General features: G+C 40.8%; 1 protein-coding gene across 1 annotated transcript in view; it reads left to right on the top strand.

Moving 5' to 3' along the window:
* The window catches only part of dhh (desert hedgehog signaling molecule), a 120,842-nt gene extending 111,151 nt beyond the window's left edge, over positions 1-9,691 (top strand). Inside the window, exon 3 of the mRNA XM_059955972.1 lies at positions 5,676-9,691. Coding sequence (XP_059811955.1) covers positions 5,676-6,346 — 671 coding nt within the window. The 3' untranslated portion in view covers positions 6,347-9,691. The remainder of the gene's footprint in view (positions 1-5,675) is intronic.
* The last annotated feature ends 15,197 nt before the right edge of the window (positions 9,692-24,888 follow it).

The raw sequence follows: 24,888 nt of genomic DNA, 5'->3' as shown, positions 1-24,888 counted from the left end.
AAAATAGAGGGAACATGGTATCTGGTATGCAGGCAACTAAAGCCTCAATATTAGGGACATTGTTCTGGGACAGGACATTAACTTGGAGGATATTGTGGAACCAGAGTTGTCGGTATCTCTCCCTTGCTTAGGGATGCCTGTTGTATGTTGTCCATCTCAGAAGATGAGAAGAGGATGAGATCACTGCTGCCTAGTAGACTATAACTTAAAGCACCCTTTTCCTCAGTCAGCCAAAGTCTTTGCTGGCACGTTTAAGGCTGTGATCAATTTCACCTTTGCTGAGAAGTGGCTCCTGAGATATGGGAGGTGATTCATGTTTTCCAGGATTTGGCCGCAAACACTTATTGTGAGAGAGTGGTGTAGACATCAGGGTCAGGTTGGGTATAACAATCATCCTCTTTTAAGCTTCAGTGAATGAATGGTGATGACTTAGAGCTCGGACTAAATGTACGCACATGCAGGTGATGTTTGTGTTTGACTGTTGCGTTATGATTGAGGTATAGTGCTATTGAGATTGCTACTAATCCTTGTTTTCCATCCTAACCCATGCAATTACAAAGGCCTCAAGAATGATACCATAAGGAGATATCACTCTTTTCTAATCACAAACAAGAGAAAATCTGCAGATACTGGAAATCCTAGCAACACACACAAAATGCTGGAGGAACTCAGCAGGCCAGGCTGTCCTATTGAAGGGTCTCGGCCCGAAAAGTCAACTGTACTCTTTTCCTGGTGTAACCCCCTGGGTCGCCTCAGGCTCGCTCAGCTTATTCTCGTCTAGGGGGAGCAGCCTTCGGCCCCGCCAAACTGGGTAATCAGCTGGTGTGGATGTTGTGTGATGTCCCCGCCTCGCCCAAAAAACAGACAGTACACCATAAGCGATTAAGTGAGTACAATTTATACAGGTTACTATAACTAAGTGATTAATAACAATACAGTATATATGAAGAGAAAAAAAATAAAGAAAAGGCACCAAACTTATCAAAGTCCAAACCACTTCGTGCACAACCGTTGGAGCTCAATTACTGAAGTCTTCTGGCCACCATTCGATCCCCTCCGAACTCCTCGACCCGCAGCTCAGGACCCTCCGAACTCCTCGACTCACAGCTCAGGACCCTCAGAGTGGTCAACCAAGCACATCTAGCTTCATCCCCCCCCCCCTCCTCGGAGTACCTCCCGGCCTCGGACCCCCCTTTGGGGTCCGTTCCTCACCCAGCTTAGAGCATTGCATCCTCTCTCTCGACCCCCTCGCGCTGATCTGCCCCAAAGCCTGTCAACAAAAGCTTACAGACTCAGAAGAAAGAACATTAATCCCCATTTGGTTTACAAAGGAATACCATTCTCGTTATCAGTAAATTAGCATTCCTGCTAGTTAACAAAAGGAAACCCTTTTCCAACAGTAACAAAGAGAAAAAAGAAGAAACCCCCTTTACACTTAGATGCTGCTCGGCCTGCTGAGTTCCTCCAGCATTTTGTGTGCATCGCTTTTTCCTAATTCACTCACAGGATATAGGTCACTGGAAATAGCAGCATTTATTGTTCATTCGTCATTGCCACTGAACTGATTTGGGGGTTAAGAATCAATTGAATTAGTGAGCCTGGAATCACACAGGTGGACTGGGTAAAGAAGGTAATTCCCTTCCCTGATGTACAATAGAGACTCAGCTGTTTTATTCATTATATAACAACCTGACAACTTTGTGGTTACCATTTCTGAGATTATTTTATTTATTTCCAGATTTTTTTTTTGTATTTAAATTCCCTAGTGTTCAGGTAGGAAATTGAATGTGTGTCTTTGAATCAATTGTCCGGGATTCTGGCTAGTGCTCCACAAACAAACAATCTGCTGGGCAAACTCGGAGGATTTAGCAGCATCTGCCCTGATTTAGGTTTCGACCGAAACCGTTGACAATTCCTTTCTTCGCACAGATGTTGCTTGACCCGCTGAGTTCCTCCAGCACACTGCTTGTTGATGATGGCTTGATGTTAAGTGAACATAGTCATCCACTGCTGTTTAGCACTGATCAAGCTTGTCCTGGGTTTAGTCCCATTTCATCCAGGTTACTTCATCTTAGCTTCAGCAATGATGAGGATTGTATTTTGGCACAGACCTCCAGCCTCAGGTATTTGGCAATCCTGACTGTTCCCTGGTGACCCAAATTGGCCATTGCACAGTTGCCGGATTTCAAACATTTCAAACTGTCCTCTTATAGTCATATAGCCTGCCAATACTCATGGATCAATGTGGGGAAGCAATCACCAAGGTATTAAAGGGTTGTGGGCAGTTATGGAACTGGTGCTCAAGAACAAAGGTTTGTGCTCTGAGGAGAGGAGAGTAGGGTAGAGAAATGCAGAGAGTCAGAAAGAACAGCAGTGCTCGAATATCACCAGCTAATAAAACACAATGAATTCAAATCACCTACTTTACTATTAAGAATGCAAAATGGTGATTTTGGAACTTCCTACCAGGGATAAAACCAGAAAGTCCTTTTAGTTCTTTGTAGGTTTCTGTAGTAAACTATGAGAGCTGTTGTGCGTGATGTCCACAGAACAATGTTAAAGCGATTTGTGATCCCATTGATGCAGGTTCACTGAGTTCTTACCATTATTGATTACAGGAAATATTCAGTATTCAGTACCCAAAATTAGTTGCAAGGTAGTGATATAATTGAAGGTCAAACAAAAGCACAAACCAGAAGAGTTAAAATAGAATGCATTGTAGAAACTGCTTCCATTTATGGGTCAATAAGGTGCAGCTTATTCTACTTTGTGTCTTTGTCAGTAGCAGTGATATGGTACGCGATCATTCTTGCATCTTACTCCACAAGGATGAAGATTGTGACAAAAATCATTATGTTTTCCGAGTGGGACTTTGTACTGGTAGTGGGTATTGTTCAGCAATAGGTGCAGACTGATTATAACATGCACACAATTGCAGTTTGACATTACAGCATCGATGACCTGAAATGGGATGTTATTGTATATTATGTGTCCATCGAAAAGGGCTGGAAAAAGATTGTATTATCTGAGTATCTTAAAAGGACTGCTCTCAGTACTGATGATTTATTGTTACTTAACAGTAGGTTGATCCGACCTTGTGTGGCATGTGGTTGCCAGTTTTTCACATTTTAGTCTAAAATCTGGGTCATCCAGTTAGCAGGCACTAATCCAGAGGTAGCTTTGAAGATAATATATAGGGACCAAAGTTATTATGATACTATTAGGTTGGGCAACTTAAAAAGTTTGGTGATAATTACAGATTTGCATGGGGAATCTGTTCTGGGACTGAATCAGATCTGAACTTAAAATGTATTGTTTATTCATGAGAGATGGGTAGATGTTATATAAAGTATAAGCAATGTCTGAGAAAGCTACAAGCAGATGTCCTGAACCAGAAGCGTGAAGGTGGAGTTTATACATTTGTCAAAAACCCATGAATGTTGGCTTTCCTTTTCTCCTGTGAAGCTTCCAATTCTCAATTCTTGATTATCTGCACTATAGCCCACAATTTAATCATTTGATTTTACTATACTTTAATGGCTTTAGAGAAGTAAATCATATTTGCAGGGTGGTATGTTCCCTAATTGACAAGGAATTGGGTAAAGGGGTGCAATTCCATTGTTAGTGGATTAATACTTGGACATTCCAGGAGTTTTCTCACTTGATCTATTACAAGCAAAATCTCTTTCAGTCTTAAGGTGCAGGCTATTTTCCCCTAATACTTTTTCACTCAGTGAGTTGTGGATCTATGGAATGCTCTGCCCCAGAAGGCAGTGGAGGCCAATTCTCTGGATGCTTTCAAGAAAGAGTTAGATAGAGCTCTTATAGATAGCGGAGTCAAGGGATATGGGGAGAGGGCAGGAATGGGGTACTGATTGTGGATGATCAGCCATGATCACAGTGAATGGCGGTGCTGGCTCAAAGGGCCGAATGGCCTACTCCTGCACCTATTGTCTATTGTAATACTAGTTTGAGTAGTTTAATGGGTAAAAATACAGCCATGTTTGTAGCTGACCAGGTTAGTTCCTGATGCCTATGTCATTGAAGTACGCTTTACTGAGCTTTGGGAGAGAAAAATGCCTCCTCAGGTGAGGTACTGGGTACCTCCATTTAGTAGGTTTAGGTAATTTGTTGGAGAGAAGTTCCTGCAGAAAATGGCAAATGTGCTCCCTGATTGTCCTCCAGTCTGGCTACGAGTCTGGTTTCATGAAAACAAAAAATTAGATTTTATAAAGTCATGGGAATTTAAAAAAAAACAGAAACTAGTTGCTATGAATCCTAATCATGTTTTGGAGTAAGGTCTTTGCTTTTTTTTTGGGGGGGGGCAAAGTGTATAAGATTGATTTATCAAAAGGCTTGTATTATAGCAAACTATTGCATTCAGATCTTAGAGATACTATATTTAATTCTGCTGCCATATAAACTAAAATGGACCTTAATTGCAATTATAAATAGAACTCTTTCTTTTTCAATCCAGTTTATAGATTTGAACTGGATTTTTCAACTTTAACAGTAGAAGGTTTCTTGTCACATTTTAAGTTCTCAATAACTCAATACCCAAACAGCAGGAAATGATCCTTCAGTGTCTAATTTTAACTTTAATAGCCTAGTTCACAGGGGCTTAAAGCTTGTTCCTGTTCAGTAAATAACCTGATTTCATTCGGTAGGCAACTTCAATTTATGATAAAGATGTTCACAGTGTATTTAGTTGCTGGCATCATGTTGTGACTATGCTGATGTTAAAAATCATGTTTTCAGTCCATTGGTTGCAAACACTTGCAAATGTCCTGTATCTCTGAACAGTATATTTTCTATTTAAATCTATTAATTATTTGATATTTCTAATCTTACCTTGCTGAAAGCAAACCTGCATTGGCAACCCTCTAAAATCAGCCCTATTTTAACTTAATTTAGGCAAGTGATTGTGATTGTTGCTTTTTCATAGTGAAAGGAAGCACACTGGGATGAGGTTAATACATACAACCCTTTCAGAAGGAACTACTAGAGTATGTTTATGAATAAAACTCCGGCTGATGCTTTTCCTTCCCCTATGCTCATCTAGCTCAGAGACAGTGTCTGCAACTCCCTTGTCTTTACCATAGCCTTGTTCGGGGATAGGAGCAAACAATATGGGGGAAGGTGAATTATGATGCTATTAGCCAGGAGTTTGAGTGGGTAAATTGGGAACAGATATACTCTGAAAGAGGGTATGTCTTATGAGGGAAGTTTGAGCGAGCTATGGCTTTGCTCTTTGGAGCGAAGGAGGATGAGAAAATGGCTGATACAAGAGAGCATCATTTTAAGGTGATTCGAGGAAAGTATAAGGGGCAGGCTTTACATAGTGAAATCAGTGCATGGAACGCCCTGGAAGGTGTGGTGGTGGAGGCAGATACATTAGAAATATTTAAGAGACTCTTAGATAGGCACATTGATAATAGAAAAATTGAAGGCTACAGGGGAGAGAAGCCTTAGAACTTGGAGTAGGTTAAAAGGTCAACACAACATTGTGGGCTGAAGGGCCTGTTCTGTGTCCCATTCCTTCAACTCAACAGTGCTGAAGCTAAGTATTATAGTTTGACAGAGTGTGTTGAATTGTTAGGGTTTTCCTTTAAGCTGTGGAATTTAGATACATAATTAAGTGCTAGTTATCTAACTCTTCATTCTTTCTCCTGCAGATAATTCAATGGCCACCAAAACAGGTGGCTGTTTCCCTTCTGAAGCCACAGTAACACTAGAAGATGGACAGATCAGAGCTATGTCAGAGCTGACTCCTGGGGACCGAGTGCTAACAGTGGATGCAACTGGCAAGGTGGTCCCCAGTCAAGTGTTGCTTCTACTGGACAAAGAAGAGGATATGAGAATCTCTTTCACTGTGCTAGAGACTGAGAATCCTCAACACCATCTAGAACTCACAGCAGCACATCTCATCTTTGTTTCTGATAATAATACAGACAGAATGGAGGATTTTCGGCCGATGTTTGCTAGCAGAGTGCAAATAGGTCACTTTGTCCTCATGAAAGAGGTTGGCTCAAACCATCTGCATTCATCTAGGATTAAAGCTGTCTATGTGAAAGAGGACATTGGTGCGTATGCACCACTGACATCTCACGGCACGCTGTTGGTGAATAATGTACTCACATCTTGTTACGCTGTGATAGAGAAACATCACTGGGCACACCTGGCTTTTGCACCTCTTAGACTCTTCCACTCATTGACTAATTTGCTACCATCCTTCCATTTTAGGCATGGCAATGCCACACAAGAGAATGGCATCCATTGGTACTGCAGGTTTCTTTATAGCCTAGGAGAGAAAGTTTTGGACAAAGAGAAGTTTCACTCTTTATGAAGAGTTGTGGGAGCAGGATGGCTTAGTCAGAGGGAGGTTCTGGGTAGCAAGACAACCTTTGTGTATCTGTGATACACCAGGTTCATCCACATAAGTACCTACATATTTTTTCAGCTTTAAGTGGTATTGCAGACCTCTTGTTCTGTACAAGGGAACTCTGCTCCCCAAGGATAGAATTTATTTTATGTGTCAGTAAATATGCATCTAGAATATATTTTTCTACGTCACATATATAACTTTTAATTGTCCCTCTGAATGTGTATACTTTAAATACATTGCGTCGTTAATGTAATCTTGGTTAAAAGCAAACCAGTCTGGGGAATTATTATAAAGTTTATTTTTGTACTTCTGAATTGTAATATAATTTTTGGGATAAAGTCAATATTAATAGAGTTGTTGCAGTATTTCTAATAATCATTGGAGTATCTTATGTTTTGTTAATTTAAATTTGTTTTAATGGAACTAATGTCTCTCTGACTCTTCTGAGTTTTGTATCACCTTGGCAGGAATTGGGTCAGTTGGTATTGTTCTCACCTACAGTCTTGTCTCTTTATGATTCATTTTCCTGTGTGCATCATTATATTTTTGCTATCTGTTTAACTTTGTTCTCTCTCTCCCTACTGATTTTTTTCCTCACTATATCACTCTCCTTTCTTTCTGTTCTCCTTTAGTCCCTCTTCTCCTGTTTCTGTGCCCCTTTTAGTCTCTTTCCCTCCCCTTTTGATTCTCTTTCTATTTTGTCTTTATGTACATCATACAGTCATGGAATTGTACAGCATGGAAACAGGTCCTTCAGCCCATCTACACTAATGTCACTTAGCTGTGCAATTTCCATTTCCCTCAATATCCTGCATATTAAAGCACCTGTTCAGATGTCTCTTAAACGTTGTTACTATTCCTGTTTCCACGCCCCCCTCAGGCAGCTCATTCTGGATATCAGCTACACTCTGTGAAAAACGAACCCCTCAGATCTCCTTTATTATGAAGTGACAACATTGAGTTTGGTGTCATTGTTGAATGTAGCCTGAATGAGGACCACTTTCAGTGGCATCAAAGATTTAAAAAGCAGCACATCAGAAAGTGTATTTTTCTAAAACCACAGCAAAGTTCAACTTAAAGGGTTGATCTTTTCTGAAATGATGCTTGTCAATAGTAAAATTTATTAATCTTAGTTTCCCTACCACTTTAACTTGGCTCTCCAGTCTTGGTTTAGTGCATTTTATGTAGCACTAACACTGATTTCCCACAGAAATGGGGAGCTGTGATGGCTTTTAGCTTCCCATTCTCACCAACTCTTCTACCTTTGGATAGCCATATTAATTATAATTTTTATAGGTAATAATTTATCTCTTGATCTTATTGTGTTTCGAATTTAATTAATATTCAATAATTTTAATCCTAATCAAATTTGAGCAACCTGCAGATTGCACTGTAGCCTAGTTGGGAACTTGTCCATAAGTATGTTAGATTAGTTTTTCATTCCTTGTGTAAATTTAAGACAATAGGAGAGCAGGATCCTTTCTCTGCACTATCCAGGTCCGAATCCAATTCTATCACAGTTTATAAACCAGTACAAGGAGTTAGTTGAGTGTTTCTATTATGAACTCATGCAGAAAGAAATGTGCATTTGCAGAGTACATCTTTTTGTACTCTGTGTGTGTGTGGTGTGTGTAGTCTTATTGAATTCTCTTTGTCTCGACATACACGCACACTTTGCCAATCTTTTTAACTCAGTTTGTGCATGCACAAGTACTTGTTTTATACTTGTGAAATCAGACTGATCTCCAGGTGCACACCTCCACCTTGTTATTTTATTTAGACAGGGCAGTCTTTTTTGGGAAACATTAACCAACCATTTGCTGCTGGCAAGCAGCTTGGTGTTTCTGTGTAGAGAGCCTCTCCCAGTGTTGTCAGCTGGAAAATTACCACTGATCAATAAAATGTAATCCATCCAGTTAATGAATAACTCAAACTTCGGATTTCCTTTTTTTTGGTTTCCTTGTATCTTTCCAGTGGATTCCAGTGAGTTTATTTGCACACTTTTGTCTGTGTGTGAAGCTGTCTCGTCTCTACAGAGGCCCTTGATATACTTTATTGTGCACATAAAACTAAGACCCAAAGTCCTGTACCTTGTTGCATTCCACTTCCCCCATTGTTCATTTTAACCCTTTAGCCATCATGCATGAATCCAATCAGTCTCTGGGCCCTGTGTCAGCGCAATCTGAGGAAAACTACTGGGTAAATTAAAAATAATGGTCACATAAGACTTGCTTGCCTATCCTTTGAGAAGTCTGGAAGAATTCCTATCTTATATTTTAAAAAACCCTCTTCACTCCAGTGATCAAGTAGCTGGTGGAGTCCATGAATGGTGAATTATCTGCTTAATGGAAGCAGCATAAATTTTGCTCCATATTGTATTTTCTACCTTCCAAAGACATGACTATATGTTGAGGAAATATTTTTAAGATGTTTCCCATCCTCTGATATCTTGCCTACTATGTATGAGCTTGGACAATGAATATTGGCACCCTATTAACAGCCGACTTCTTAAGATCAAATCTAGCAACCCAACTGCTGCACTGACAAAGATCATCTAACTCAGATCGACATTTGAGCCTGTCCCTTTTTGATCTATAAGGCTCCATTCTACTTTCATGAGTAACAGAAACCACAAAATAATAAAATTACAATTAGAGAATACAATAAAAGTGAAACGTTTACTATTTGACCTAAGTTAAATATTTTTTCTCTGTTTTGCACTTGAGTTACCCATTTGTTTCAGAATCATTCACTTTTTGATGAGTTAATCTGTTTCACTTACTGTGATTTGTTCTTTAGGACCAGTTTCAGTTGAATAGCCTGTAATCATTAACTTTCTGATCTTGCACATAATTAACCACATGAATGAAGAATGAGAGTGCATCTGTGGCATCTGCCTCAGCTTGGTGAAATATCTTCAGGAGAGAGAGTGAGAACATTGGGGAAAGCTAATGTTACTTCTGATTTCAAAAGGCATATATAGGGGATACTGTATTTCAAGTTGTGGAATACCATGTTTAGTCCAAGATTAAAGGAGACAGGTTGTTGCTTATTAATTGTATGTGTCTCTACCATGAGTGGAATAAACATTGTATTCAGCTACTTTGTGTGCAGAATTCTTTTATTTGACATATCCATGCAATTATGAGTAAAATCTTGGCCCAATATGTTAAACCTTTTCTAAAGCTTCAAAGTGCAATTTAAAAAAAGAGATATTCCCATTGAAGAACACTTAGACATCAAAGATGCTGCTTTGTTGCTTTATATTGAACAAGGATTTCATCAATGACCCTTTCCCCCATATGAAGTACAGTTACTACAAAGAGTTCTAAAATGGTAAAATCAGATGTGATGTAAATATTTAAGTAAAATTGACGTCTTGTACTTGGGAAATCAAATAATTTGAGGTGAACACATGAGATCAGATTGATTTGAATTCTGACCAGTTAATCATCTATTTCATTGGAAGCGTTGGTTCTATGCAAAATGTATCAATCCATTTTCCAGGAATAGCAGGAATAATATCTAACTTGTAAGTTAATAACATTTTAGTGACTTCAGTAGACCCAAACACAATTTTTCTTGTACAAATTTGTTTGTTTTATTGACTTATAAGATTGCAATTTGAAGGAATCATGAAATAATTCGGAAGAACTATACTTGAATGCTATCATTGGACTGTCAAGTAATATCTATAAACCAAATCCTTCAAGTGCATAAAGTGCAAGTGTTCCTTGCTGGGGCCTCTTTGAATCACAAAGTTCAAACAAATGTCTATCTTTTCTGAATCACCAAACCATCTGTCCTCTGATTTCCCTCTAAAATGGTTACAAACTCAAACAAGATTTTCCTTTCATAAATCTATTATTTTCTAAGTGCCCTGTTAGGACTTTCTTAACAATAGTTTCCAACATTTATTTACTAATGTCAGTCTTACCGGCCTGTGGCTCCCTGTATTCTCTCCCTCCCGACTTAAACAGTGCAATTACAGTTGTTGCCTCCTAAGCCTGGAGATTTATAAAATCCCTTGAAGTTTGGAAGTTGACTATCTCCTTTGGCACTCCATTCACCCTTGAGACATGGGTCATCAGACCCTGAAGATTTATCATATTTTAATCCTATTAATCATTCTAATATTTATTATTTACTAAGGCTAATTTCTTTCACTCTGGACCTGTTGTTTTCCTTGATTTCCAGGAAGTGTTTTGTACCATCCTCCAGGCACACAGTATTTGTTAAATTTCTCTGTCATTTCCTATTCCCCAAAATACGTTCTCTCCTTTCAGTTATTGCTAATATTTACTTTTAACCCATTTTATAGATAGTGTGTGTGTATATATATAATATATAGTTTGTTTCTTGCTAAATTACTCTTATATTGCTTTTCTTATCAGTTTCATAATCCTCCTTCTAAATGTTCACAGTCCTCAGTTTTCACTGTCACTTTTAGCAACATTACAAGCCTTTTTCTTTTATCTAACAAACCTGATGCCAGATTCAGTTTCTCAATAACCTCGTTTGCAGCACGATAATGGTTAGGGTACTTTAATTGGCTTTGATATTCTTATAACGAGGGGGGGCAAACTAGTCAGTTTGAGATGACCTAATTTCCTTAGACCACTCCTTTGATTCCACTGGTCAACTTTTCGCAGTGTACAAAGGCCCACACTGTTGCCAACAGATTGCCAAGTATAACATTTGGTGCAATATTCACGCTAAATATTCTGGGTGAGGGTTGACTTTACATCGAAATTCCAGTGCAAACAAATGGTTATCCTGATGACTTTGCAACAGGGCACAGATGGCCTGCTTAAAATGTTATTAGCAATCAAGGGCCAAGACGCTGGATGTGCAAAAGGAGAGTCTCTTTGGGAAGGGCTTGACCAAATTTTGGGAGTGTCAAAAAGCAACCTGATCATGGTCATTATTGTATTTAATTCTGGGTAAAGTGCACTTTCAATCAGAATCCTGGAAAAAAAGCAGCATTTTATAATTAAAATTCTGTGAAATTCAAGTTTCAATATGAGGGATGATTGATAAGTTTGTGGCCTAAGGTAGGAGAAGTCGACTTTAGAAAACCTAGCACATTTATTTTTCAACATAGTCCCTTCCTACATTTACACACTTCGTCCAGCGGTCATGGAGCATACAGATCTTGGACCTCCAGGAAGTGTCCACAGCAGGGGTAATTGATAAGTTCGTGGCCTAAGGTAGAAGGAGATGAGTTATACAGCTCTTGTTACATGCACGTGCAGTTCAACTCTTTGAGTGATTAGGCAGAAAGTTTGAAGTTAATAACTCATCTCCTTCTACCTTAGTTTCTAGAAGATAAAACATACATCCACAGCTTACAAGCATAGGAAATGCTTTTTTACATTACATTGTGCAATCTCATCCTTATTACAAAAACACCACATAAGCTGTGTCCCCTGTCATCTTGTCTGATGGGAGAGGCATTACACAGTGGCTTCCGCCATAGATGATCTTCATGTAGGTTCTACCTTGCTTGAGTGCATCTGAGACAAATATCAAAGCATCTCTCTCTGTACCTTCCATTTAAAGGGGGACCCGGAAGAAGAGGGAGAATGATCTTTTTTTCTTGCCATAACCTCAGAAGTTGCTCATGGTGACAGAAAGGAATGCCAAGAAGGGTTTTCTCACTGCCTTACAAGCTGCATTCTGTTGCCTGTCAGTCAGTCCCTGGTGAAGCGTTTTTTGCCAAACTGACATCTACTGTGTGGTGAGACCTAATTGGGAATTAGAATTCTAACCACATTCCAGGCTGAGTATCATCTAATAAAATGGATCACAAACTCTGCCACCTGGGAGAGATCACTGAAGCGTCCTGTGTCTGCTCAGTCACTGTGATCACACCCAAACTTCACAGAGCAGAAAACAGGCAGAATCACCTGGTGATTGGACACGGAGGCTCTATAAACCTTTGCTGCACACAAGATTAGTGGGTGCTGGGAATGCTCTTCCACTCTCTTTTCTTGGGACATTAAGCATTGGTCTCACTGGTGGTTCTAGCCCAAAATGTTGAGAGAAAAAAAAAGTTTTTCTTTCCAATCTGCTATTTGTATGAGAGAAATTTGGACAATCTCATATGTTAATTAAAATTACTAAAATGGAAAAACACAGGCTGGGCATATGCTATTTTAATCTATATATGCCTGGCACGTACCAAATGAAAATGAAGATGTTAAGCTCTAGTTCCTGGTAATCACAGGATCCCAGCAATGCCCAAATTTAACTCTTGGGTTCAGCAATGAAAAATGTCAGATTGAAAACTACGTCCCTTTGAGGCTGGGGCTGAGGTGTAATAACAACAGAGAATAGAGGAGCTTTACTTTATGTCTAATCTACACATCACCTGACCTGGGAATAAAGGAGTTCTCTTTGGTACTGCTGCCTTTCACCTTGATGAGTGTAAAATTAAATTTATATTTTTATATATCTGATTTGTAGGAAATAATTGGCCTTTTGGGATGATGTATGGAGTCTTTAGTGCTGAAATGATGCAAAATGATGCCTGATAAACAGCTTGACTAGTGCTTACCCATCTGTTATTTCTAATGAGCATGCTCTCAATCAATCCGATGCTTGTAGTTCATTTTCCCCTTAGATTGGTCTGAACTGAATTAATCACCATGGTCCAGTGCCCTGTTGCAAGGTGGGTAGGTCTAAGAATTGTAGCTACAATGTCGCAACCTACAACAACATTGTTCTCTTGAGTGCTATTTAATCTCACGATTAAATAGCACTCAATATTACTCATGAATATTTAATTTACTCTTAAAACTCAAAGAACGTGCAGTGTATTTTTCACTTCTGGTTCCATATTTAGAACCGTAGAACCATAGAACATTACAGCACAGAAACAGGCCTTTTGGCCCTTCTTGGCTGTGCCGAACCATTTTTCTGCCTAGTCCCGCTGACCTGCACCTGGACCATATCCCTCCATACACCTCTCATCCATGTACCTGTCCAAGTTTTTCTTAAATGTTAAAAGTGAGCCCACATTTACAACTTCATCTGGCAGCTCATTCCACACTCCCACCACTCTCTGTGTGAAGAAGCCCTCCCCAATGTTCCCCTTAAACTTTTCTCCCTTCACCCTTAACCCATGACCTCTAGTTTTTTTCTCCCCTGGCCTCAGTGGAAAAAGTCTGCTTGCATTCACTCTATCTATACCCATCATAATTTTATATATCTCCATCAAATCACCCCTCATTCTCCTACGCTCCAGGGAATAAAGTCCTAACCTATTCAACCTTTCTCTGTAACTCAGTTTCTCAAGTCCCGGCAACATCCTTGTAAACCTTCTCTGCACTCTTTCAACCTTATTAATATCCTTCCTGTAATTAGGTGACCAAAACTGCACACAATACTCCAAATTCAGTCTCACCAATGTCTTATACAACCTAACCATTACATTCCAACTCTTATACTCAATACTTTGATTTATAAAGGCCAATGTACCAAAAGCTCTCTTTACGACCCTATCCACCAGTGACGCCACTTTTAGGGAATAATGTACCTGTACTCCCAGATCCCTCTGTTCTACTGCACTCCTCAGTGTCCTACCATTCACCTTGTATGTTCTACCTTCCGAAGGTTTGACTTTCCGAAGTGCAATACCTCACACTTGTCCGCATTAAACTCCATCTGCCATTTTTCTGCCCATTCCTCCAACTGGGCCAAATCCCTCTGCAAGCTTTGAAAGCCTTCCTGACTGTCCACTACACTTCCAATCTTTGTATCATCAGCAAATTTACTGATCCAATTTACCACATTATCGTCCAGATCATTGATATAGATGACAAATAACAATGGACCCAGCACTGATCCCTGTGGCACACCACTAGTCACAGGCCTCCACTCAGAGAAGCAATCCTCCACTACCACTCTCTGACTTCTCCCATTGAGCCAATGTCTAATCCAATTTACTACCTCTCCATGTATACCTAGTGACTGAATCTTCCTAACTAACCTCCCATGCGGGACCTTGTCAAAGGCCTTACTGAAGTCCATGTATACAACATCCACTGCCTTCCCTTCATCCACTTTCCTGGTAACCTCCTCGAGAAACTCTAATAGATTGGTTAAACATGACCTACCACGCACAGAACCGTGTTGATTCTCCCTGATAAGTCCCTGTCCATCCAAATACTTGTAGATCCTACCTCTTAGTACTCCTTCGAATAATTTACCTACTACAGATGTCAAACTTACCGGCCTACAATTTCCTGGTTTACTTTTTGAGCCTTTTTTAAACAACGGAACTACATGAGCTATCCTCCAATCCTCCTGCACCTGACCTGTGGATATTGACATTTTAAATATTTCTGCCAGGGCCCCTGCAATTTCAACACTAGTCTCCTTCAAGGTCCGAGGGAATACCCTGTCAGGTCCTGGGGATTTATCTACTCTGATTTGCCTCAAGATAGCAAGCACCTCCTCCTGTTCAATCTGTATAAGTTCCATGACCTCACTACTTGTTTGCCTTGTTTCCATAGACTCCATTCCAGTTTCCTTAGTAAATACAGATGCAAAAAACCCATTTAATATCTCTCCCATTTCTTTTGGTTCCATACATCGCCAACCACTGTGATCTTCAAGAGGACCAATTTTATCCCTTACTATCCTTTTGCTCTTAACATTTGTTCTGGATGTGCATGGCATGTCTTACCTAATCTAGTCTTTCTTCATGGCATGGTAGTGTAGTGGTTAATAAGACACTTTACAGTGCCAGTGATCGTGGTTTAATTCCCACTACTGTCTATAAGGAGTTTGTACATTCCCCCCTTGACCACATGGGTTTTGTCTGGGTACTCTGGTTTCCTGCCAAAGACATACAGTTGGGGTTAGTAAGCTGTGGGCATGCTGTGTTGGCACTGGAAGCATGACGACAATTACGGGCTGCCTCCAGCACATCCCCAGACTGTGTTGATCATTGATGCAAAAGAACACATTTCACTGTATGTTTCAATGTACAGGTAACAAATAAAGTTAACCTCTGTAAAAGTGCTCTCTCTCTCTCTCTATAGGAGAAAGTCCAATGGCAATTTGCTACTCTTTGGCAGGTGCTCTTTGCCATATGGCACTTTGAGCTGGGTCATGATATGGGCCTCCATCTTTGCCAGCCAATCAGTCAGCTGGCTGTGCTGTTTACCCGCTACTTCTTTCACCTCCTGACGGGCAGCTGGGCTGCGTGCATGTGAAACGGACCTCATCCTTCTAGCCTAGCATTCTACAGATGAACTGGGAGTTAACAAATTGTGCCTGATTTAGTTTGAAGTCTACCATCCAGTCTCACTTAAGCTGAGTTCCTAGTTTCTCAGAGTGAGAGACTCTGTAAGATGGAGCCTTAAGCTTCAGTAGTATTCAACATCTGTGTTTCTCTGTTTTGGACCAGGGTCTGCAAGGATCCCACTTTTAGAAGACACACCTGGAAACACCGGTGGCTATGCTGGAATACTCTTGACTATTTCCTTTTCCGTGCCACAGTACAGCACTGAAAAAGGAAATAGTCAAGAGTACTTGACTATTTCTATGTTGTTCTCACATTCTCAGCATCTCAAAGGAATTTTTTTCCCAGTTCATTAATAGAAACATAGAAAACCTACAGCACAATACAGGCCCTTCGGCCCACAAAGCTGTACCGAACATGTCCCGACCTTAGAAATTACCTGTTAATTTGATTTTGCCTGGCCATACTTCCACTGATATTTACCTTCAGGTCCAATCCTTCACTTACTGACCTGGTGTTCCTATTCCCAGCCCCCTGCAAAACTAGTTTAAACCCTCTGAGTAGCATTTACAAAACTCCCTTTATGGGCAATCCTGATACAGTAAGAATTCCTGCAGCAGAGAAACATCTAAACTTGGGCCTTCAGGGTCTTCTGCCAATTCCACTTTCATCTCCTGGTGTCTCCCCAGGATCTTTCTTCTGGTCCTCTCTGTCTCACCTCTCAAGATCTGCCCTGTCCGGTTGGCTTTCTGCAACTGAAAGTGCTGTGGTACTGTCCAGAGCCTTCCTTAACATGAGAAACATTGTCCAAAAAGTTTTGTTGCTCTGAGGTGATCTAATACCATGGGTGTGCAGTCGCAGGCTGTTGGGGAAGGCAGCAGGGAATACCTGGTGGGGCTGAGAAGTAGAGATTAGATTAATATTCCAGAGCCTTAGAACCAGAAAGGCAAAGGATGGATTAATTTAGGCAACCTTCTGAAAAAGGGAACCAACCCTCAATGCATGAATAGTCTGAGCAATCCTTATATTAACATTGACACCACTTTTACATTGAAAAGCAAAAATCTGCAGGTGCTGGAAATCCGCAACTAAAGTATTGATTATATAGTCCCATGTACCAAGAAACAGTGAAAAGTTTGGCTTGCATACTGTTCATACAGATCAAATCATTATGCTGTGAATTGAGGTTTTGTATCTTCTGCCTGATGGAAGAGGGGAGAAGGGAGAATGTCTGGGGTGGGTGGCATCTTTGAAAATGCTGGCTGCTTTACTGGGGCAGTGAGAAGGATAGACAGAGTCCATGGATAGGAGCCTGGTTTCAGTGATGTGCTGGGCTGTGTTCCAGGAACCAATCTCCCCTCTTTGAACTGTGTCTATACTTCTCGCTGCCTCAGAAAAGGTAAAAAAAGCAGAGAATGCTAGAAATCCTCAGCAGGCCAGGCAGCAGTTGCAGTGAGAGAAATATGGTTAATGTTTCAGATCAATAAGAAGTGAGAAATTTTATGTCAATGGCTAATATGCCATACAAACTCATGGATCAGTTCTGTGTGATCACGGTCTTATTGTCCACCCAAACACAATCATTAAAGAACTTCTGCTCATTTTGCTCCTTCTGTGAAATGCTTCCCTGAAACTTACACGGACACGTTTGGACCCTCCAAACCAGTGACCCCGGGAGCTTGAAGTCCTGAGGTCCTGACTCAGCTCTTGTCCCAACCAGCCAGCTTTCAATCATTTTACAATTAGCTGCCGATAGCTTAACCACACTACATACCCTCTGCACTCTCTACCCCAGTTGTGGGGATCTCTTAAAAATTCCCTCTACTATTGTAGTAACAAATCTTGGTCATGAACCTTTAGTGCCCTTGCAAATTCTAAACTTACTTCTGCATATGTGGCAACCATCTGCCAAAATATCAGATGACAATCAATATTTAAGTTAAATGAATTATATCTAACTATTTAGACAATGTTATTTAAGAGATCAGATTATAATTTCTTGTCGGTACTGAAGATACTTAATACTAACGCCAAGTGCCAAAGGCAGGACATGACAATGTGAATGTCATTAGTAGAAAATAATGTCAAGAGTTCATTCCCCTCCATAGATGCTGCCTGGCTTGTTCAGTTCCTCCAGATGTCCAGCATCGCTAATCTCTTGTGTTTAGATTATAGAATATATCACTTTATGTCAAACTTCATGAGGTCTTCAGCCACTTCAAAAATTGGAGGGGCAATTGTTATTCTGAGTATTATTTAGATGGGTGGGTCGTATGTACATGGTGGTTGCCTTAAGGGAAAAGTGTAGGTGGCAGTTCATCATTGTAAAGTTCCTGCCAACTGTGCCCTCCAATAAACAGCTCAGGGAACGCCAAAGTGTTAAACTCAAAGAAGAGTTACTCTCACTGTGAGGTCCGATATCTTTTAGTGTTGGCAAATGGGCTTGTGACAGTGTCTTTAAAATAAATGTAAAATCACATGGAATGAAGTAAAACAGCAATTGAGAGCAGGAAGGAATGTTTGCGGAGACATTTTTAAATTACTTATTGGAATATGAGTGTTGCCAGCAAGGCTTCTGTCCCTAACTCTGGTTACCAATTCTTATTAAGTGCAAAGGTTCCATCGATAGGTTCATGAGGTTACAGAGTCACACTGTAAGGAAACAGACCCTTTGGCCCATCAAATCCAGGCTGCCCATCAAGCCACATTTTTTACAACAATCCTATTTCTTTTATTCTTCCCAAATTCCTATCAACTCCCCCTCCACACATTCTACTGCTCAGCCACAAACCCGGGCAACTTACAGTGGCCAATCAACCTACCAACCAATCAACAGGCCTTTAAGATGTGGGAGGAGACCTGCGCACCAGATGAAACCCATGCAGTTCAGAGGGAGAATGTGTAAACTCCACACTGACAGCACTGCAGCTTTGTGCTGGAGAGTCTTCCACTTCATTGGCTGCTGTAAATTACTCCTAGGGAAGGTGGGTGGCCAAAGAAACTGGTTGGGGTAGATGGGCATGTGAGAGAGTGAACCAGTTACAGGGAAATGTGTGGAAAGGGGAGAGCCAGCGTAAACTCAGTGATCTGAATGGCCTCCTTCAGTGTCATAAGAAAAGTACATTATATGAGGAATTGCACAGTACACATGAGCAGCTAGCAGTGACTGGTGGAACTCTTTCTCTGAGTTCTACATAATAGGAAAGGGATATAGATCCCCAAAGCAGTAATGAAACACATAAACCAAACAGCACATAAAACGATAGCAACAATAAAATGGAAAGTTGGCCTTTCAAAGATCTTTAAAACCATTTCTGAGAAATGGAGGAGTGTTGGAATCTCTGTTCTGGGAGCTACTTTGAACCAAGTGGCCATCTCAAGTTTTTTGTTCCCAATGGGCCCAACGTTGCAAATACACTGAACAAAGAACCTTTGCAATTCAAAGACCATAATCAGCTGTCATTGCAGAATGTCTCCCAGCTTTCACCAGCTGCTCTTAAGGACTTATATTTGTAAACTTTATCCTTGAGGTGTGGGCATTATTGGGAAGGTTGATGTTTATTCCCTTCATGTGTTTTGGATGGTGTGAGAGATGGAGGCAATGATGTCCCCATGAGACTGGTGCTCTCTGGGATGGAACACATGGTTTTGTGAGCGTTATCTGTGAAGCATGGGTGAGTAATAGCAGTGAACATTTGTTGGCGGCAATATTAAAGAGCTGCTTTGAAAATCCTTTTAACTATTGCTGGAAGTGGTCACCCCCTGATTTATACTGCCTGTGGTTGGTTGGTGAAGTGCTTCCTCGACCATTGAGGTACATATGTTCAGTTCCAGCTCAGGTCACCAGAGTGAAGATGTGCTCAGAAATTAGAATGAATGGCAATATCATGGTGAGTTAATATTTTCACCTTTTGTGCAGTCTTACTCCTGATACAATGCTGGCTGAACGTGGAGACGAGTAAGGACTGAACCAACCTAATTCTTATTTTTTTGCTGAGTAATCTTTTAAAATATTTCAATTCAGGTAGACAAAAAAATTTGCATATTTTTATCAAAGCATTTCCATTGACATTTGACCTGTGTTGAATATGCCACACAGTGTGCTTTCTGCTTGTTAAATAAATTGATCCACTAAGGAAAGGGTTAAAAAGGTAATGTTCCTCATTTGTTGAACCAGTAACTTGATATAATAAAAAATAAATTGAGGTTGCTACTTATGTAACTTCATAATTCTCATTTGTTTGTCACTACAAAATGTCAAAGTAATATCAAGATGTAAATCAAATTAGTAAAGGATTGATGTACTGCTTCAGAGAAGCATTTGTTTTACCAAGAGGTTATCAAATGTCTCCTTCTCTCTCTACTGATTTCAGATTGAATACAATTGTAGCTCTAACATCTTGAATCAATGCAGAGGCTTCCCTCTGCTGGTTAAACTATGAATTACCAATACTTGGTAACCTATCCCAATCTGATTTTAAAGTACTAATGTATAGGGCACAATTTCTCCAGTTACCATACAACCTATGATGTTGCACTAACTTCTTTGAGGGTTCCAGCTGTAAAAAAAGTGAAGGTAGAAAGCTGACATGATTGACCCTTGGACTCCAAAGATACTACAGAATGTCGACCATGACACACTTTGTCCAGCCCAGTGGAAACAAGGGGCTCAAAACTAATCTGCCAACACAGTATTTCATTGAACAAGTGACCATTCTCGTCAGACCACCCTGAGGAGACAGTGGACACAGAACGTGTTGGGGATTCATACAACTGCAAACTTGGATGATTTCTTCCTGAAATAATTTCTTTCAGCACTTAAGAGACAGGAGGAGACACAAGAAGGCCTCGGTGAGTAAAATTAAGAAAAACCCCAAAGTGTGGAGACAGGAGGATGACTAGAGTGAGGGTAGGATAGATCAGAGGTAAAAGAAGAAACATGCATCTGGGGTTGAAAAAGGTAGGGAAGGTCCTTAATGACAAACTCAATACACAAAATGCTGGAGGAACTCAGCAGGCCAGGCAGCGTCTATGGAGAGGAATAAACAGTTGATGTTTTGGGTTGAGACCCGTCATCAGGATCTCACGTTAGTGAGGACAGCGTAAAACATGATGATATGCTGCAACATGTTGCTGTTAAAAAAGAGAATGTGCTAGAACTTTTGAAAAACATTCGGACAGATAATCTCCAAGGCCTGTTGTGACTGACCAAAACTGAGCCACACAGAAGTAGTAACTGGGAAACATAAAAGTCTTTAATCATCCAGTGAACCTTTAGGAGAAAGACCGAGAGAAACCAAGAGAATCTCACTCTCCTGACCCAATGTTTTAAATTTCAAGTTTCTAGATTCAGATTTATTCATCATGTACGTGTCATTGCATTATCACGTCAGGATGCTGTTCATCGACTATAGCCCAGCATTTAATACCATCATTCCCACAATCCTGACTGAGAAGTTACAGAACCCGGGCCTCTGTACTTCCCTCTGCAATTGGATCCTCGACTTCCTAACCAGAAGACCACAGTCTGTGCGGACTGGTGATAACATCTCCTCCTCACTGACGATCAACACTGGCGCACCTCAGGGGTGTGTGCTTAGCCCACTGCTCTACTCTCTCTGTACCCATGATTGTGTGGCTAGGCATAGCTCAAATACCATCTACAAATTTGCTGATGATACAATTATTGTTGGTAGAACCTCAGGTAATGATGAAGGGGCGTGAGATATGACAGCTAGTGGAGTGGTGTCGCAGAAACAACTTGGCACTCAATGTCAGTACAACCAAAGAGCTGATTGTGGACTTCAGGAAGGGTAAGACGAAGGAACACATACCAATCCTCATAGAGGGATCAGAAGTGGAGAGAGTGAGCAGCTTCAGATTCCTGGGTGTCAAGATCTCTGAGGATCTAACCTGGTCCCAACATATCAATGCACTTATAAAGAAGGCACGACGGTGACTATACTTAACTAGGATTTTGAAAAGATTTGGTATTTCAATGAATATACTCAAAAACTTCTATAGTTGTACCATGGAGAGCATTCTGACAGGCTGTATCACTGTCTGGTATGGAGGGACTACTGCACAGGACCAAAAGAAGCTGTAAATCTAGTCAGCTCCATCTTGGACACTAGCCTACAAAGTACTCAAGACATCTTCAGAGAGCGGTGACTCAGAAAGGCAGTGTCCATTATTAAGGACCCCCAGCACCCGGGGTATGCCCTTTTCTCACTGTAACCATCAGGAAGGAGGTACAGAAGCCTGAGTTCACACACTCAGCAATTCAGGAACAGCTTCTTCCCCTCTGCCATCTGATTCCTAAATGAACATTGAACCCTTGGACACTACCTCACTTTTTTTAATATACAGTATTTCTGTTTTTTGCACGTTTTAAAAAATCTATTCGATATATGTATACGGTAATTTATTTATTTATCTTCTGCAGGATTATGTATTGCATTGAACTGCTGCTGCTAAGTTAACAAATTTCATATCACATGCCGGTGATAATAAACCTGATTCTGTCCATCAAAACATACAGTGAAACGCGTCATTTGCATTAACAACCAAGGAGGTATAAGGATGTGTTGGAGGCAGCCTGCAAGTGTCACCACACATTCCAGTGCTGACGCAACATACCCACAATGCTCAGCAGAACAACACAATACACAAGGAACAAAACAACAACAGCAAAAACAAGCCCTGTACTTCCCTCCTAACCATGCACACACCATCTTCTTCTGCTTCCAGCGGACTCAGACACTTTGACTACCTCGGTGGACTCACAGAGATTCGCAAACCCAGCTCTGGCAGCCAGCCTTGACGACTGAACTTCAAACTTGACCCTTGGGCCCGAACACTAGCTCTTAAGCTCCAGTCTTACTGATTCGCAAACCCAAGAGGGTCATCAGGCCTCATTCCTCCTGCCCACGTGGAACTCCAGCTCCAGTACCCACCAGCAACTTGCTAAACCTGGGGAGCCACTGGCCTTTACCCACACTGGTCTGCCAGCCTGACATCCAGCCCATACGCACATGGCCCATGTCCGAGTCACTGGACTTTGAACATGGAATAGAGACTTAAGACTCCAGTCTGTCCTCTAATTCCCCCACATTAAATCATAGGTAAAGCCTTTTTAACCATTGAGCACATCTACATGGAACACTGTCGCAGGAAAGCAGCATCATCCATCATCAGGGACCCCCACCACCCAGGCCAAGCTCTCTTCTCACTGCTGACATCAGGAAGAAGGTAAAGAAGCCTGAGGACCCATTCCACCAGGTTCAGGAACAGTTATTACCCCTCAGCCATCAGGCTCTTGAAACAAAGGGGATAACTTCATACAACCTTACTTGCCCCATCATTGAAATGTTCCCACAACCCATGGACTCACTTTCAAGGACTCCTCATCTCATGTTTTCAATATTTATTGCTTATTGGTTGATTATTATTTCTTCTTTTTGTCCTTGCACAGTTTTGTTGTCTTCTGCACTCTGGCTGAATGTACGTTTGTACTAGTTGTGCAGTCTTTCATTGATTCTATATTGGTTATTATTCCACAGATTTGTTGAGTATGCCCACAAGAAAATTAATCTCAGGGTTGTATATGCTGACATATATGTACTTTCATAATAATATTTACTTTGAACTTTTTAAGACCATACAACACAGGAGCAGAATTAAGCCATTCCAAATGGCTTAATCACTCCATCATGGCTGATTTATTATCCCCCCTCAACCCCATTCACCTTCTCCCTATAACCTTTGACACCCTTCCTAATAAAGAACCTATCAACCTCTTTAAATATGCCTAATGACTTTACCTCCACAGCAGCCTGTGATGGTGAATTCCACAGATTCGCCACCCTCTGACTAAAGAAATTCCTCATGTCTGTTCTGAAGGGACACCCCTCTATTCTGAGATTGTGCCCTTTGGATTTAGATTCCCCCTCTATAAGAAACATCAGCTCCACGTCCACTCTATCTAGGCCTTTGAATATTTGATAATGATATTCCCCTTATTCTTTTAAAGTCCAGTGAGTACAGGCCCACAGCTATCAAACACTTCTTATAAGTTATGCCTTTCACTCCCTGAATCAATCTCGTGAACCTTCTCTGGACTCTCTCCAATGCCAGCACATCTTTTCTTAGATAAGGCACCCAAGCTGCTCACAATACTCTAAGTGCAGTCTGATCAATACCTTATAAAGCCCCAGCATCACATGCTTGCTCTAATATTATAGTCCTCTTGAAATGAAGGCTAACATTGCATTTGACTCAACCTGCAAAGTGCCTCCAAGTACCTCAAAACTTTATCTATAATAATGGCCTCCAACAACTGAAGTCAGGCTAACTTCCTGCCTTTTGTCTCCCTCCTTTCTTCAAGAGTGGAGTGGGTCCTTAAACCCTGACCTGATCCCTAACTCCCCTCTCTGTCCCCAAGCATACCCACTAAACAACTAAAGCAGGAGCACAACCTCAATGAAGTCCACAGCTTGGTGCCATCTTCAACTTTTCAATGAGGCCAAGTCCATTGGGTATATTTAAGACGGATGTTGATAGTTTCCTGATTGGTCAGGGCATTAAAGGATATGGTGGGAAGGCAGTTGTATGGGGCTGAGTGGGATCTGGGGTCAGCCATACAGGAATGGCGGACTAGACTTGATGGCCTGAATGGCCTATTTATGCTCCTATGTCTTCTGGCCTAATACAAAGATAAGAATAAAAAATTAAATACCATTTCAATTGCTATAATCACCTACTTAACCAATCTGACTATAGTTGCATTTACAGATTTACTGTGGCAGCACATTCCATCTAGCAGAACCATTTTGAATATTCAACACTGGTTTCTGCTCCAAAAGCTTCTGTGTACAAAGTCCAGACACCCTTTTGTTACACTGTTGAGCAATGGCTCCATGAATATACAACTAACCAGAAGGATAAGAGACAAAACAGATCTGTCCTTAAAGCAGCAGGGATACACCTTTAACAATGTGCTAATAGCAAGAACATTCACCTTTTGTCTTTCAATGGGACAGAATCAGAATCCACTCACTGGGCACAAAATACCAGTTGGAAGTTAAATTGTTTACATGTTTTATTTCCTGAAGACTGGTCCTCATTTTAGTTAATCTATTATGATGCTATCCATAACTCCAGAATGATACCAAACAGGGCCAAACGGGATATGCACTGGGTCCTATGGGTAACTAAATCAGAATCAGGTTTAACATCGCTGGCACATGTT

The sequence above is a fragment of the Hypanus sabinus genome, chromosome X1 (assembly GCF_030144855.1).
Source record: "Hypanus sabinus isolate sHypSab1 chromosome X1, sHypSab1.hap1, whole genome shotgun sequence".
Taxonomy (NCBI): Eukaryota; Metazoa; Chordata; class Chondrichthyes; order Myliobatiformes; family Dasyatidae; genus Hypanus; species Hypanus sabinus.
The sequence above is the reverse complement of the archived record's forward strand: the minus strand, read 5'-3'. Positions and strand labels throughout refer to the sequence as shown.